The 15,247-nt window shown below is 37.7% G+C and overlaps 1 protein-coding gene across 1 annotated transcript in view; it reads left to right on the top strand.

The window, feature by feature from the left end:
- RFX6 (regulatory factor X6) overlaps window positions 1-13,892 on the top strand; it is a 39,131-nt gene extending 25,239 nt beyond the window's left edge. Inside the window, exons 10-19 of the mRNA XM_065679121.1 lie at window positions 1,265-1,314; window positions 1,825-1,984; window positions 3,389-3,533; window positions 4,786-4,895; window positions 7,034-7,151; window positions 8,237-8,359; window positions 9,725-9,934; window positions 10,570-11,079; window positions 12,067-12,285; window positions 13,145-13,892. Of these exons, the coding sequence (XP_065535193.1) occupies window positions 1,265-1,314; window positions 1,825-1,984; window positions 3,389-3,533; window positions 4,786-4,895; window positions 7,034-7,151; window positions 8,237-8,359; window positions 9,725-9,934; window positions 10,570-11,079; window positions 12,067-12,285; window positions 13,145-13,311 (1,812 nt within the window). The 3' untranslated portion in view covers window positions 13,312-13,892. The remainder of the gene's footprint in view (window positions 1-1,264; window positions 1,315-1,824; window positions 1,985-3,388; window positions 3,534-4,785; window positions 4,896-7,033; window positions 7,152-8,236; window positions 8,360-9,724; window positions 9,935-10,569; window positions 11,080-12,066; window positions 12,286-13,144) is intronic.
- Window positions 13,893-15,247: the final 1,355 nt, after the last annotated feature.

The raw sequence follows: 15,247 nt of genomic DNA, 5'->3' as shown, positions 1-15,247 counted from the left end.
CACGGGACTTGGGACTGTTTATCACTGAGTGTGTCACAGCCATCTATTTCATTCTTTAATGTACAAAATGATGTTGGAAAAAATCCAGAGAAGATGAAACTATGTATTTACTAAAAACACATCAAACTGTAAAGTTAGAAGAGGTGTTTTAGCTAGCAGGGAGATGTAGCAGTAATTAGCATCAAGGATCATAATTACTGCCCTGGAGATGAGCCATTAAGCCTCATTACTTGTAGAGGTTATATTGTACCTTGAGTTTATGAGGTTTTCCTTGCTCTAAAAGTGCTGTCAATATTAACTTTATTTGTAATAAGTTTTTAATGTGACAGGAGGAGAAATACTACAGGAGCCCTAAGTTATAAATCAAGTAAGACAGAATTTCTCAAAAGTTCATAAATTTACTATTGTGTCTCTTCTTTGTGTCTTACTGTTTCTCACTTATAATAATGTTAGATATTCTTGACAGCACAGCTGCCAGAAAGAAGGAGAAATGTTGTTGTGTTGTTATCAAACCATTTACATCAGTAGTGGAAACAGATTTTTAGGATATAAGCTGACAGCTTTGCCCTCTGCAATAACATTCCCCAGAAGGCATGCCAGATGGCACAGTTTTTTTCCCAAACAGCTCTACATCATACTTTTCTATCAAGGATTTGTCCAAAACTCTGAACACATTCAGTGCCACAACATTCAGTATGGTAGAGAGAAGAGTCAAATGGCTAATAGCACATGAGGACTTAGGACATGCTTTACTGAGACTCACAGTGATTCTAGAGAAGACAAAGTGTTTATGCATCTCACTTCTACTGATTTCCCTATCATAGGAGTGATAGCACTTTCCTGTTTTACTGGCATGCTGGCATACATTAAGAATGGGAGCTACCCAAAATATAAAAATATCTCATATATTCCTATCTAATAGTGATGGGAGAAATATAGGTATATAAATATAGAATCATTAGGGGTTGAAAGGGACCTTAAGGATAATCAAATTCCAGCCCCCATGCTGCAGGTAGAGACACGTTCTACTAGACCAGGTTGTCCAACCTGGCCTCAAACACTTCAGTATCACATTAAATAACATGTTACTCACTTCAAATAATCACTGCTTTAAATAACATTTCAAGTATCTGGACAATAAATTAAATGGCTTTATTCTGCATTAATTTCTCCTTATCACTTTGCAATCTAAGTAGACAAGAAAGATATGAGTGAATAAATGGCCAGTGGAAGCTTGATATAATTTTCTGTAACTTTTTTGAAGGTCCTTACAGATGTACTTATCCCTGCAACAATGCAAGAAATGCCAGAAAGGTAGGTATTTGTCAGTAATAATGCTAAATCATGGTTGTTAGGCATATTCCAGGTAAAGAGCAGAATTTCTGTATCCCAGATAAATTTTCTTACAATATTTATTCTTTTTTTTTCAGAACAGTAGCATATGTATGGCAAAATACACTTAGCTCTCAAGACAGCTATAGAAGTAGTATATAGAACACAATATATTGAATATTACACAGTATTTTAATATCCCATTTTACTGGCTTCTTGGATATATTGTAATAGGCTTCTTCTACATTAATGCCCTATAAGATAAAAAAAAAATAAATAAATGTACTTGTGTTACTTAAGGAAAAATAATTGTTACCTTTTTCCGGACTATTTTTCAAGTTTGTAGCCTGTGCACCACAATAATATTTAAGCATTATATAAGTTGCCTCTGAATCTTCTGTTAATCATGATTGAAACCTAATTATTTAAATTAATGCAAGTCAAATTTTATTGATGTTTCCCTAAAACACTTTTTTTTTTTTTTTTTAATAGTTTACTGGCAGATATAAGAAATTTTGCAAAAAACTGGGAACAGTGGGTCATTTCCTCTTTGGAAAATCTACCAGAAAATCTGACAGATAAGAAACTGCCTATTGCGCGAAGATTTGTTTCCTCCTTGAAACGACAGACATCATTCCTACACCTAGCACAGGTAAAAAAAAGAAGACTATATATAAAAAAAATTGTCAATTATATTTCATGCACCTTTCAGGCTATGAGATACAATGCATTACTTTTTCAAGGTTCAACTTCAGCTATGCAACACTTAACATCTTGTAGTATTAACCACACAAGAAGGAAATGACCATAAATAGATCTGACCAAAACTTCAAACTTTTGTAGTGGAAAAGAGAGAAAAGACCATGGTTATAATGAAATACTTTCATGGGAACTTTAGGCGATCAAATGATGAAGCATAATATATGTGTATTTGTTTTAGTTCCAAATTGGAAAATAGCAAGGTGATTCTTCTTGCCCAGAAAAGGTTTGCTGTCTTTTCCATGGTGTCCTTTAGTGAGCTTATTTGTTTTTGAGTTCTGACTGAAAGGAGAATGTGTGAGTGACAGGTAGCCTAGGGCTTCAAGGCTGTCTTGGCCAAGATACAGGTGTCTGCGATTAGAAGGCACCTCCATGTGATGGTTTGGTAGATTATACAAAAGGATACAGTGTCTTCTGGGAACTTAAGTGCTAACAGCTTGGGCTTTGAGATGGTAATCCTCATGAGTACATGCACCATATATTCATCTTAGTTTTCTCTTACATAAATATAAAGACAGAAGTAGCACATATGTGACATCAGGAATATAATCTTACAGAAAGACGCATTAGAAAAGCATTAGAAGTCTAATGGAAGGGAAACATTTTCTCAACTGATCCACAAGAACCCCAGCCAAACAGAGTATGATTCTTCTCTGAGGGGTTATTCAGGTGATCCCCAGGTGTGGGTGTGTGCTGCTTTTGGCTTGAATAGAGTTGATGGTTTGGATTTGTGCTGAAAAGAGTGCAGATAATTAAGAGATGTTTTCATTAACTGCTGAGCAGTGCTTACGGAGAGCGAAGGCCTTTTCTGCCTCTCACCCCACCATAGAGTAGGTGTGGGGTGGCAAGAATGTGGGAGGGGAAACAGTGAGGACAGCTGATCCTAAGTGGCTTTAAGGGATAGTCCATACCATATTGCATCGTGCTCAGCAACAGGAACTGAGGGAAGGTTGGCAGAGGGGGCACTGCTGAGGGAGTCGGTTGGTTGGTGGTGAGCAACTGTTTTCATATGCATCACTTGTCTTTCTTGGTTTGTATTTTTCTCTGTTATTTTTTTCCCCTTTTCCTTGCTATTATTGCCGTTATTGGTATTGTTACTGTTATTGTTATTTTATTTTTTTTTTAGATTATTAAACTGTTTTTATCTCAACCCATGAGTTTTCTTATTTTACATTTCCAATTCTCCCACCATCCCACAGAGGTGCGCGAAGTGAATGAGTGGCTGTGTGATGCTTAGTTGCAGGCTGGGGTTAAACTGTGATGCGGTCTCAACAGTTTACATTTACTTCTCTTCCAGATTGCTCGGCCAGCCCTTTTTGATCAGCATGTGGTCAATTCCATGGTGTCGGACATTGAAAAAGTTGACTTGAATAGTATTGCATCTCAGGCACTCCTTGCAGTCTCAGGGAGCACAGACTCTGATGGGGAAGTCTACAGTGAATGTAAGTTCATGGTGATATATATGTATCATTAAAAGTAATTCGCTTTTTCGTTCCATACCATGCTAGTCTACTTGGAGATGGACTGAGAAGGGGCATACAGATGTCCTGCATCCTCTAGTCTAGCTCAGTATTAACTTCAGTATCTCAAGAAAACCAGTTAGTTGCCCTAGCATGTCCTACAAGAACAGAAGCTTGGTCTGAGAAGTCATGAGCAGTTGGTAAAGAAATCATTTACATGTCAGTTGCTAAGTATAATCAAATCTCTTTAGTTTTGTCCTAATTATGAGCATATTAGCACAGATCAATTTTTGAAATATGTCTCAAAAATTCCACATCATTATGGCTTAATTTAATGGACATTTGAGCTACTTTACATTCCTTTTTATGAATAGGGTTTTTTTTACTGCATGTTGTTCTTTAACAAAATACATCATTTTCTATGAAGTATAACAGCTATTTTCATACACAGAATTAGAGTGGAGAGTGTTAATTTTCATATACATACCTGCTTTAAAAAAAAAAAAAAGCCTTTTTCTCTGTTTAAAAAATAACTTTTGTCATAGGAATCATGTTGATCAGAGTTTGGAGAGCTGAAAGGAGTAGCAGTGTGTTGTCCTCTAAATATTATTACTTGATCATGAAAGTTTGTTGTCTCTAATAGTTCAGAAACCTATTCACATTTTCATTTGAGTTGCCCATTTTCTGCTTTTGTGTAATTATTTTCTATTTTGTTTGTGTGCTCTTCCACACTGGTTTAAAAAAAAAAAAAAAAAAAAGAAGAAGAAAGAAAGAAGAGACGTAACTGGTCATTCAGGCAGTTTTTTGAAAATGGGAGTTTATGGAGTTAGATTTATATTATGTTGTGACAAACTTGTAAAATATAGGGTAAACCTAAAACAGTGTACAAGTCTGCCACGTTACAGATAAAACTTTACAACTAAACTTAGTAATAAAAATGTTTTCAAGGCTGAATCTTAAAAGGAATTCAAATTAACAGATTTTTTTTTTGTTTTTATTTTCTTATGAAACTTCATTATCTTACAACTTGTATCACTGTAATGCTTAAGTAGTTTAAATATGTATGTGTGATGAATGTGTGTCTGCTTGCTTTGCTAGGGAATTGCTTATTTCTTTACTGCTCTAATTCTTTGCTTTTCCTTTCCATGCTACAATATTGTCATATTGCTGGTGAGTGGCTTTTTCACACATTCAGAATGGCATGAAATGATATGTTCTCCTTTTTACATGGTAGATGACTCTATTACAGTGTTCCAAGAACTGAAGGACCTTCTAAAGAAGAATGCCACTGTGGAATCATTTATTGAATGGTTGGATACTGTGGTTGAGCAAAGGGTTATCAAGGTACCTTTCAAATGTTCTGTCTGACTCAAGACCAAATCCTGCTGCCCTTACTCCTCACATAGTCAGACAGTCCCCTTACTTGCACAGTCCCCTTACATTTAGGTAGTCCCTTTGGTTACCTTTGTGGAATTCTTATCTCTGCTCCCATCTTCTTATTCTAACAGGGGAGTTCTTCATTTGGTGAGAAAGGTTGCAGTGCCATTAGTTCCAGTTAATCATATTGAGTGCTGTTAAGTGGTCTTATGTGTGCAACAAACTAAGAAGTATCTTAACATAAAAGTCAGCAGTGTACATGAAAGAAACACATCCACCTTATATGTGTATGCAGAAACACAGGTATATTGCTCAGTGAATGAGCAGAAGCTGTGCCTTAGAGAAGCCATTATTTCCAGGTTCAGGCCAGGTTGGATGGGGCTTTGAGCAATCTGGTCTAGTAGAAGGTGTTCCTGCCCATGGCAGGGGGGTTGGAACTAGATGATCTTTAAAGCCCCTTCTAACCCAAGCCATTCTATGATTCTATGGTTTCATGGTATTTGAATGGTGTAAGTTAATGTATCAGATGGATTCAGAAGTAGCTAACCTGTAGAAGGATTTCTACAAACCAGGATAAAAGATACAGTTTTGTAGTTTTGTTATGGCTCTTAACACAGTAATTGATGGTTTTGATGGGATTTTTTTTTTCCTCCTGATTTACAAGATGCTTTATAATCACAAGTAGTTTATATGCGTGTAGTTACATATGAATGATTACACTATGACTCAGAACAGAATAATTGAGTTCTATGTTATACATCAAGTAAGAGATATTTACCAATTCATGACTCTAATTAATATGAACTAGCAGAATAAATTGTTACCCATTGCTTACTAGAGCTGAACACTGGTCTTCTCATCAGGTCTTGTTCTATCTGGAAATGGAATATTATATCTGCCATTTAAGGGAGCATCTTCATATGAATGGTTGCAGGAGGAGGAGGCAGTGCAGTTAGCTTTGACTGACTTGCAGGACAGTGACTCTGCCACTTACAAAACAACCATAGGCATGTCTTTTTTCCTTTCTTCACCTGTTTTCCCAAATTTCAATGGAGACAGTGATAATTTCTTTCCTTTAAAGCTCTTTGAGTTTCCTGATATTTGCTGTCATAAGTGTTCAGCACAGTGGGGAGCTACGAATGATTCAGGGTGGCAGAGCCAAAGCAAGTCCTCATACACACTTACCTGGACACAAAACTCCCACTGAAGCTAAGCAATCACAACTTATCCAAAGAACTGAATGATTATGGTCTAAAATTCATTCCACAATTTCAGAACACAATTTCTGATAAAGAAGCCAGGCAGAAAGGGTGATACTCTCATTCAGCATCTACTATGTGATATGTTATTATTAAAAGTTAACAGGTATGGTTCCTAGCATTGTTTTCCTGTAGTCAAGGGTAAGAAATACCAATGATTCCTGATAGGAGGCTAGGTCAAATAAGCAGAAGCTAATAATTTACAGAACATGTAATCCTTCAGTTGCCTTCTGTTCATGCCAAATTGTGGTTACTGTCAAATTCACACAACTGCTTGCTGTTTGAGAAAGCAACAGGGCATACACTACCACACAAAAAAATCACTGCCAGAGTGAAATGACAGTATGAAATGAGCAGCATTAAAACTGTCAGTGTTTCGTTAGTAAACATACCATTTTGTAAGAGAAAGTCTGGCCAGTATTAGACTACATTCAAGTACAAAGACTAATTTCCCTGTTTATATGGAATAATATAGTGGCAGAGGGTAAGGTTTTAAAAATTTATTTCTGCCCTGTACACCTGTATATTTACAGAACATTTTGGCATCTTTAATACTAGAATATGAAGCAATTTGTATACCTTCAGGGCACGGAAGAGCCAAAGCAGTAAGCAGTTTGCTTCATCTGATGTTGTCAGACCTCTGCTTTGGTTGTACTGAAATAAGTGAATGATGCTCTTTATCACTGTAGGACACATATTATGAAGATAGTTTGAATGAGGCAGCTTGATCCAACCCTGTAACATCAGCTTGAGTCAAAGACTCCTTGAACTCCCAAGAATATTCAGTTCTCATGTGTGCAGAAAACAAGTTAGCATACTTACCAATATTTTACTACTCTCTTTCAGGCAAGCAAGCAAAATGGGAGGTCATTAAAGAAGAGAGCTCAAGACTTCCTTCTCAAATGGAGTTTTTTCGGTGCTCGAGTGATGCATAATCTAACTCTAAACAACGCATCAAGTTTTGGTACCCAGTCTTTGTAAAAACTCTCATGTTTTGTACATATGTGCTAGCACCAGCTTTCCACCATTTACTGAGCAGAGGAACATGTCCCAGCCTAAAGATTCTTTGAAAAATACATTACACAGCATTTGTGGCTTTAAGCAAACTAGCCTTTCGGTGTAAATGCTAGCAATATTTTGTTGGTGAGCAGTATCACGTTCATTTTTAAAAGCTATTTTTTTGCATTGAAAAGCTGTGTTTGTTTTGACATGGCAATGGAAATATAACCGCATACCTCAGTGTAGGTGACAGAAGATTTAAATCGTCAGTTTTACATGTGGATCAGTTTGGCAAAAAAAAAAACCAAACCAAACCAAAACAAAAAAAACTGCTGTGCAGAAGTTCTTGTGCATATTACGATTTAACACAAACAAAATTAATTTGGCAGATCACCCCTCATTTAATTCTGGGATCAGTAGACAGTCAGTTAAACAGTTTGTGTTTTTTAAAACCTAAGTTTCACATGTCCATCTTTGGAAGTGTTTACATTTTTGGGGACTTTCAGAAAGAACCTTTTATAAAATAGAAGATGGTAGAGCAAGTGAAAGTCACTGTGAATCTAGTACATAATTTCCTAAGTTTAGCTGCAAGTAAATTGCAATTTAAAATTTCAGAGTGCATTTTAAATGGCTGTAAGGAGACACACATTTTTAATGTGATATATCCTTGAAATAAGGTCAAAGACTTCACCAGTTATTGTCTGGTTATTTAGCACAAGGCAAACAGAAGCAGAGCAGAGGCATTCTAGCAGACTTTGGCCTTATCTAACTCTACTGTGTGCCCTCTTCAAGTATAAAGCATGTCTCACTTTCATCAGTATTTTTCTTTGATGTAATTAGTGGTCAAATAGCCTACAGGACAGTAAACAATTGAGCTAGGTGGGCCAGTGCAAAGAGAGATTAGAGGTAGAACTTAGGCACTATACCTTGTTGGTCTTGCCAGGTCATTTAAAGTCCACAATTATTTGTTTGTTTCACTCGCTTCTTGTAGGGTGGTGAGAGATGGTCACAAAGATAACTTAGCTACTCTCTCTCTTTCTCCTCCCAAAGGTTCTTTTCATTTGATCCGCATGCTACTAGATGAGTACATCCTGCTCGCCATGGAGACACAGTTCAACAATGACAAAGAACAAGAACTCCAAAATCTACTGGACAAATACATGAAGAATTTAGGTAACTAGAGCTTGGTTCTTTTAAATGTACTCCCGTATTTTTAGAAATTGACTTATTTGTTTAAACAGAAACAAGCTTACTGTCTTCTCCTGAAGGTGTAGATATATTCAACATTGTCAAATTCACTTGAAAAGCTTGTGACCCCTCAGCAATTCATTCCCACCTTCTTACCATAGTTCACTTAACATTTTGTGGGAATGTGAATACACTGGATCTCTGGGTGCAACAAACACTTGTAGGTACATCTGAAGGGCCACAAGCTGAAGTATGAAAAGAGATATAACTAGCAGAAAGGGCGGAAATTCCTAATCCAGTTTTTCTGCAAAAGCTTCAATATGAAATTGGGCCTGGAACTAGGAACATATTAAATGTTGCTAAAATGTAACTATTCCTGCAAGGTTGGAACACAAATTTGGAGCCCTGTTTTGCATTTGGCTGAAATATTACCCTGTGGAAGAGAAACAAAATTAAGTTAAAAACCTTAATGTTTTCCATCTACCAGGCTTCTTCAAGGTTAGACAGTTTGAAGTCATATTCTCCGGCCCTTTGCTATAAAAATGAATGAAGTTTAATTTGGATCAAATTTAAGTCCAAGTTTATCCTGAAAAATTCAGTGAAACTTGACTGTATAAAAATAGATCTGCTGAGATATTTTTTATTAACATTAGCACCAGCAATCATTCTTTAACTTTTTGGTTGTTGATACTCTAAATCTGCCCTTTGCTGCAAGAAACTTGCATAGAATTTGTCTGACAGTTGATGTTTTTAATTCATCATTCAGGAAAAAGCTTCTCCTGTGTAGCAGTTGCCTTATCCTTGGATATTTAGGTGAAGTCCTTGAAACCATGAAGTCCTGGTTTCTACTGAAGAATAGCAAAACTTCCACAGACTTTATCAATAATCTGCACAAACCTGTACAGATACTGAGTAAAACAAATGCTTTTCTCTAGATACCAGTATGAAAATAGAGTTCAAGCATTCTAATATTCCTATTATTAATTCTTTAGAAGGAAGTGTCATGAGCTTGGTTCACTCTTGGTCCAATTTACTTGACTTCATTGCTGACTCCTATTACAAGGGAATCAGTCTGATTTGTACCTTCACTATGATGGCTCCAGTAAGAAGCTGATACTCTGTGATGCAGATCTGTGGTCAGGGAATATGAAACAAACAATTCCACTGGGAAGATAAAGACTAGGGTGATATTCATTGGCTGCATGCAAAACGTGGAGGCATCACTATGTTTTGAAATACGCAAAGATATGAACAAATCAGGCAGCTCATATGTTGTCTATATACTCGTGATGAATTTATGTGCAATGAGCATACATGACAGCCACCAAGAGTTTTCACTTACTCTTCCAGATGCAAGCAAAGCCACCTTTACTGCATCACCCAGCTCTTGCTTCCTAGCAAATCGTAACAAAGCTGCTCCTCTGCCCAGTGACACTTCAGTCAAAAATGAGTGTCTAGCAGAGCAAACCTACGTATCCTTGTCGGCTAGTCAGCCAAGCAGTGTAGCTTCTGGTCTGAACCCTTTTGCCACAGGAGACAGTGAGAATATGCATCTGGCAGGTATGTATCAGTTCTTGTAGTTTGTCCTTCTCTTGCTTGTTAGGCTTTCAGTCCACAGTAACATGTTGCTGTAATGACCATATGCATTTATAAAGACCTCTAGTAAATAATGTTTGATGAATTCACCCTCTGTGTTGATTTACCGAAGATGGCAATTGTAGAGCCATGCCAGTAATAGGTCCTCTTGGAACAGTGGTAAAACTATTCTATACCTCTTGGCTGGTTCTTGTGAAGATAGAATGAACAGTAACACCTGAAGCACATGTGACTTGTAATTCATACATACATGCAATACAATCACTTAGGTTGAAAAACACCTTTAAGATCATTGAGTCTAACTGTTAAACTAGGACTGCCAAGTCCACTGCTAAACCATGTCCCTAAGCACCCGATCTACACATCTTTTAAATACCTCCAGGTTTAGTGACTCCACCAATTGCTGGACATTCTCATTGAATGTGACAGCTTCTAAGCGAGAAAATGAAACTGGGAAGCTTCATACCCTGAAGCCATGGATTAAAGAGCATTGGTTGTATAGGTGGGGGTCACTAGAGGGACGATGTCTTAACAGATCTGCTCTATTCAGCAGTACTGCAGTATGAATTCTGGTTGCAGCTAATTCTTATTTATTCCAGGTCAGATGGAACTGTCTCAAAGCACTGGTCACCTGATGACTCCACCCATTTCACCAGCCATGGTCAGCAGAGGAAGTGTTATCAACCAGGGGCCAATGGCTGTGAGACCTCCAAGTGTAGGTCCAGTGTTACCTACACATTCACAATGCTCTTCTTATTCAGAACCCCTTTACCAGACACTGTCACAAACTAACCAGAATTACTATGGAAACAATTCCAATTACCAGACGATGTTCAGAACTCAGGCCCATTCCACTCCAGGAGTTTACCACCACAGAGCAGAGCACAGCCGCTTCAGTGCCTTGAGTGAACAGCAGTTCTCCAGAGACTACTTCAGCAACAGTTGTGCTGTGTCTCCATACAATGCCAGATCCCCTTCTAGCTATGGTCCCTCATCCATGTCTCAGGACGTGCACAATACACAGTTTCTGAATACTGGGAGTTTCAACTTCTTGAGCAACTCTGTGTCTACATGCCCAGGAGCAGCATATCCTGCTAATGCTTCCAATGGTATCAATAGATATTTTCTTTTTGCCTTCTGTTTCTATTCCTTTCTGGAGTAAAACACCTTTTATCTGCTTTTTTCTATGGAAGATGTTTTTCATTTCTTATTTATACCTTCTTGTTTTGCACTTCGCTGACACACAGAGATTGTAAAGTAGCTTAACAAGCTACTTAAAGATTTATTTTCCTCTGGTGCATTCTCAGTAGACCTCAAATGCATCTGCCTTGCCTATGCTAATCTTACTTTGGCACCACTGCCATGTCTTGCACAAAGGAAGCAAAACCAGGCTGACCTTGTGATGTAACAATCTCTTGAAAAGCCTCCCAAACATCTACTATGAAACAGAAAAGAATAAGATAGCTTACCTCTGGGATCAGCATAATGGACCATTCTAGTCACAAGGTCAGGGTGGTGAGACAAAGTATAGATATGTGCGTTAGAATTAGTTTGAGACATCATCCCTAATATTTCTCTTGTTTCAAGCATAAAGTTGTTGCACCAATCTGCTTTAGAGATATGGTCAACAAAACCATCTCCCTCTTCTGGAAGAAAGACACAGTGTAATTATTGCATTTGTATGGATTTGCATATATCTGCATTATCATGCAGATTTTCTTTCCACATGTACTTTCCTTGATGGTGCGCTTCAGAAGGGAGCACTGAACTGTAGATAGGAGTCTCCATGGTGTCTCTTATGGCCACTGACTGTAGGCTACTGTTTGATTCTTGATCTTAGACTGGAAGGGCAATTCTGTACTGAAGGTGTGACAACTCTTGGGATCTTTTTAATCCCATGCTACCACCCCTCTTTTGGGTCAATCACTGTGTACGTTTCTAATGTTACTAGGCTGTATGAGTACATAAATAATCTTACTCTCAAGGGACTCAGACGGTAACAATTAACTTTTGTCCCAGGTTGTCACAGGCTCCTACCCTACCCTTTCTCCTCAGCCTTATTTTCACTCTGCTTTTTTCCAATCTCCTGTCAATAGGGTATTATGGAAACAATATAAATTATCCAGAATCTCACAGACTTGGAACAATGGTGGATCAACATGTTTCTGTAATCAGCAGTGTAAGCAGCATTCGATCATTGCCATCATACAATGATATACATGATCCACTGAATATCTTGGATGACAGCGGAAGAAAACAAGCAGGCTCATACTACACAGAGTCCTCACCTTCAATCACCTGTCGGACTCCTATGTGTAAGTATAGCCAATGACTGAGGAAGAACTATGAACTTTTTAGCATCCGAACAAGTGATGAGTATTAAACTGTAGCACATATATATAGCATATAAGCTGCAATACTGAGATAAAATGGCTCAGTACCCAGGGCATCATAAGATATGTTTTCCCTAATATTGCAGGACTGCGGGTTTAATAACTCTTCAATTCCATAAGGAGGACTATGACCCATTGTCTGTGAGGACTGGAATGACTGGCCTGGGCCTCAGTTGCAGAAAAATCCGTATTAGAAAACACTTACTAGCTATTAAGTGAGCTAATAATGGACTGAACTCTTCTAAGGGCTCTTAAGGATCCTCACTGTCACACAGATCAAATGAACCCTGGGTCAGAGATGTCTAGACGTATTCTTCTTATGGCATAGTCCCTTCCTGTCCTGTGCTTCCACAACTGTGTGTCTTAAGGCAAAGCTCTCACTGACAGTGAATTTTAGGTGAAATTACCTAACCCCAAAGGGTTTGTTTTGGTATGTTCATTAAAGGGTTTTGTCTCACATTCCAAAGAAGAGTTACATGGAAGATATAAACCAAGGCACTGTTCTGTTGTTGATTACCTCTTGCTACTACTTACCTGTTAGCCTTGCACAAAAGATCAGACATTACTTACCTCATTAAGGCTCTGCAAGAATTCAGTGCCACTGAAGAAAATTTATTGAAGTGTAGGTAAATTGAGTGTAGTATAGAAGTGTTGACATTTCCACCCTTCAGATAGTGTGCCTGGTAGATAAGGTCTCCATCAGATGAAATTGGATTGTTTTTTTTTGTTAAATCCAATAGATAGAAAACTTACAATTAAGGTAACTTTTTTTTCCCCACAGCTTCAAACATGCAAACCACATCTTCTTCCCAGTGCATGTATGGAACACTCGGTCAGTTCCCTTCTCAGGAAAATCTGGAGCCCCATGGCCCACCAAGCAGAGATATGGTGTCATCTTTACCACCAATCAACACTGTATTCATGGGAGCGGCTGCTGGAGGAACTTAACTGGGAGAGTCATGTCAGTTCCTTTAAGCTTACTTTCCAAATCCAGATATTAAGGCTATGATACAAGCCCCTCCAAGTTGATGGAATAGAAAAGTATTACATACAGGTGTTAAAGAATGGATATTAGCAGCCCTCCACAGAGAAAAAAATAGCTATATGCAAATTTCGTCCTGCTTGTGAATCACTCAGGATTGCTTTCACCATTACAACTTTTCAGTCAAAAATTGTGGGTGAGCAGAAAGAGACGGTGATTCTTGCAAGCAAGACTAAGTTGTAAAGAAATTATTACATCTATTCCTAATTTATTAAAAATGCTATTTTCATCTTTCACTTACATCTTTTTGTATAAAAATGTTTATTTAATGCCTGTGTTGCTCATTATTTATTAGGACCACAGAGTAACTGTTTACTTTCTCTTATTTGACAGATTGTCAAATGTATGTATCCTACCTCCTATGGAAATGTTTACAAGGTCAATTTTTACTGTTTTAAATGAAACTAAGCCAAATACTTACTTTTTTACTGCTGTGCTCTGGAAAGTCAATTTCAAATATTTAGTGCCTACTTGTGTAAGTGAAAGTCCTCAGGAAATAAATAAAAGATACTGAGTTTTGTTTTCTGTCGCATTTTTTTCTTTCTTTCTTATAAAATAAACCATTTTTTCTTAAACCCGACAAAACATTAAAATATCATAAGCTATCTAATTGCAGTAGCCTGCCACTGTAGCCGGATAACTGAAACAAACAAAACAATGGTAGAATCATACAATCATAGAATAGTTAGGGTTGTAAAGGACCTTAAGATCATCTAGTTCCAACATCTCTGCCATGGGCAGGGACACCTTACACTAAACCATGTCATCCAGGGCTCCAACCAAACTGGCCTTCTGTACCTACAGGGATGGAGCATTCACAACTTCCCTGGGCAGCCCATTCCAGTGCCTCACCACCCTCACAGTAAACAACTTCCTCCTTATATCCAAACTTCCCTTGTTTCAGTTTTATCCCATTACCCCTTGTCCTGTCACTACAGTCCCTAATGAAGAGTCCCTCCCCAGCATCCTTGTAGGCCCCCTTCAGATACTGGAAGGCTGCTATGAGGTCTCCACGCAGCCTTCTCTTCTCCAGGCTGAACAGCCCCAACTTCCTCAGCCTGCCACAAAATGTCACAGGATTTCAAAATTACTTGTGCTCTTCACCCAGAATTTCTGCTGGTGGAAATCTGCAGAAAAATGTTCATCAGCTTTCATGGGTTTAGGGCAAATGTGTATACTGAGACGAGAAATAGTAAAGATGATTAAAAAATACTGCAACCCTCCCAACTGGCTATTTTAATAGAAAAATATTTTACAAGTGCCATGATATTCTATATACAACATGCATTTCTGTATGCTTCTGGAGAAGTCAGGTGAAGAATATTCACTAATGATGCTGAAGAGGACGAAGAAAAGAACACACTTAAAAATCAAGCTTCTTGCTACACATTCATGAAATAACAGGTGCTATTTTATAATCATATTGTCCCAATATCAGATTCAGATTTGTATTTGAATCCGGTCTTCTGAGGTTGGTTGATGTCTGTATTCCGTTCAGTCTACTGAATATATCCTGAATATTGTAACTTTGATAGTAGTGTTATCATGGTAAGTTTCATACTCCTAATCCTGTATAACTTCCTTTAGTTTCTATCATGAGAAGTCTGACTGTATCACAAGGAGCACTGATTGTGCTAGCTCATTAATAATTCCTGATATGAAAAACTTTTATGCAGAATGAGACACCATACTTCAGAAGTATTGAGCTCTATGCTTCCTAATTCAGGGTGGAGTCTTCCGCTGTGATCAAAAATGCTATAATGATGCAAAAAAAGCTTTGGTTTCAATACAAATTTCCAATGACATGGAGTGGTAATACAGGCTGTTCAAGCAAATATATAT

The sequence above is a fragment of the Lathamus discolor genome, chromosome 5 (genome assembly GCF_037157495.1).
Source record: "Lathamus discolor isolate bLatDis1 chromosome 5, bLatDis1.hap1, whole genome shotgun sequence".
NCBI classification, from domain to species: domain Eukaryota; kingdom Metazoa; phylum Chordata; class Aves; order Psittaciformes; family Psittacidae; genus Lathamus; species Lathamus discolor.
The sequence above is the reverse complement of the archived record's forward strand: the minus strand, read 5'-3'. Positions and strand labels throughout refer to the sequence as shown.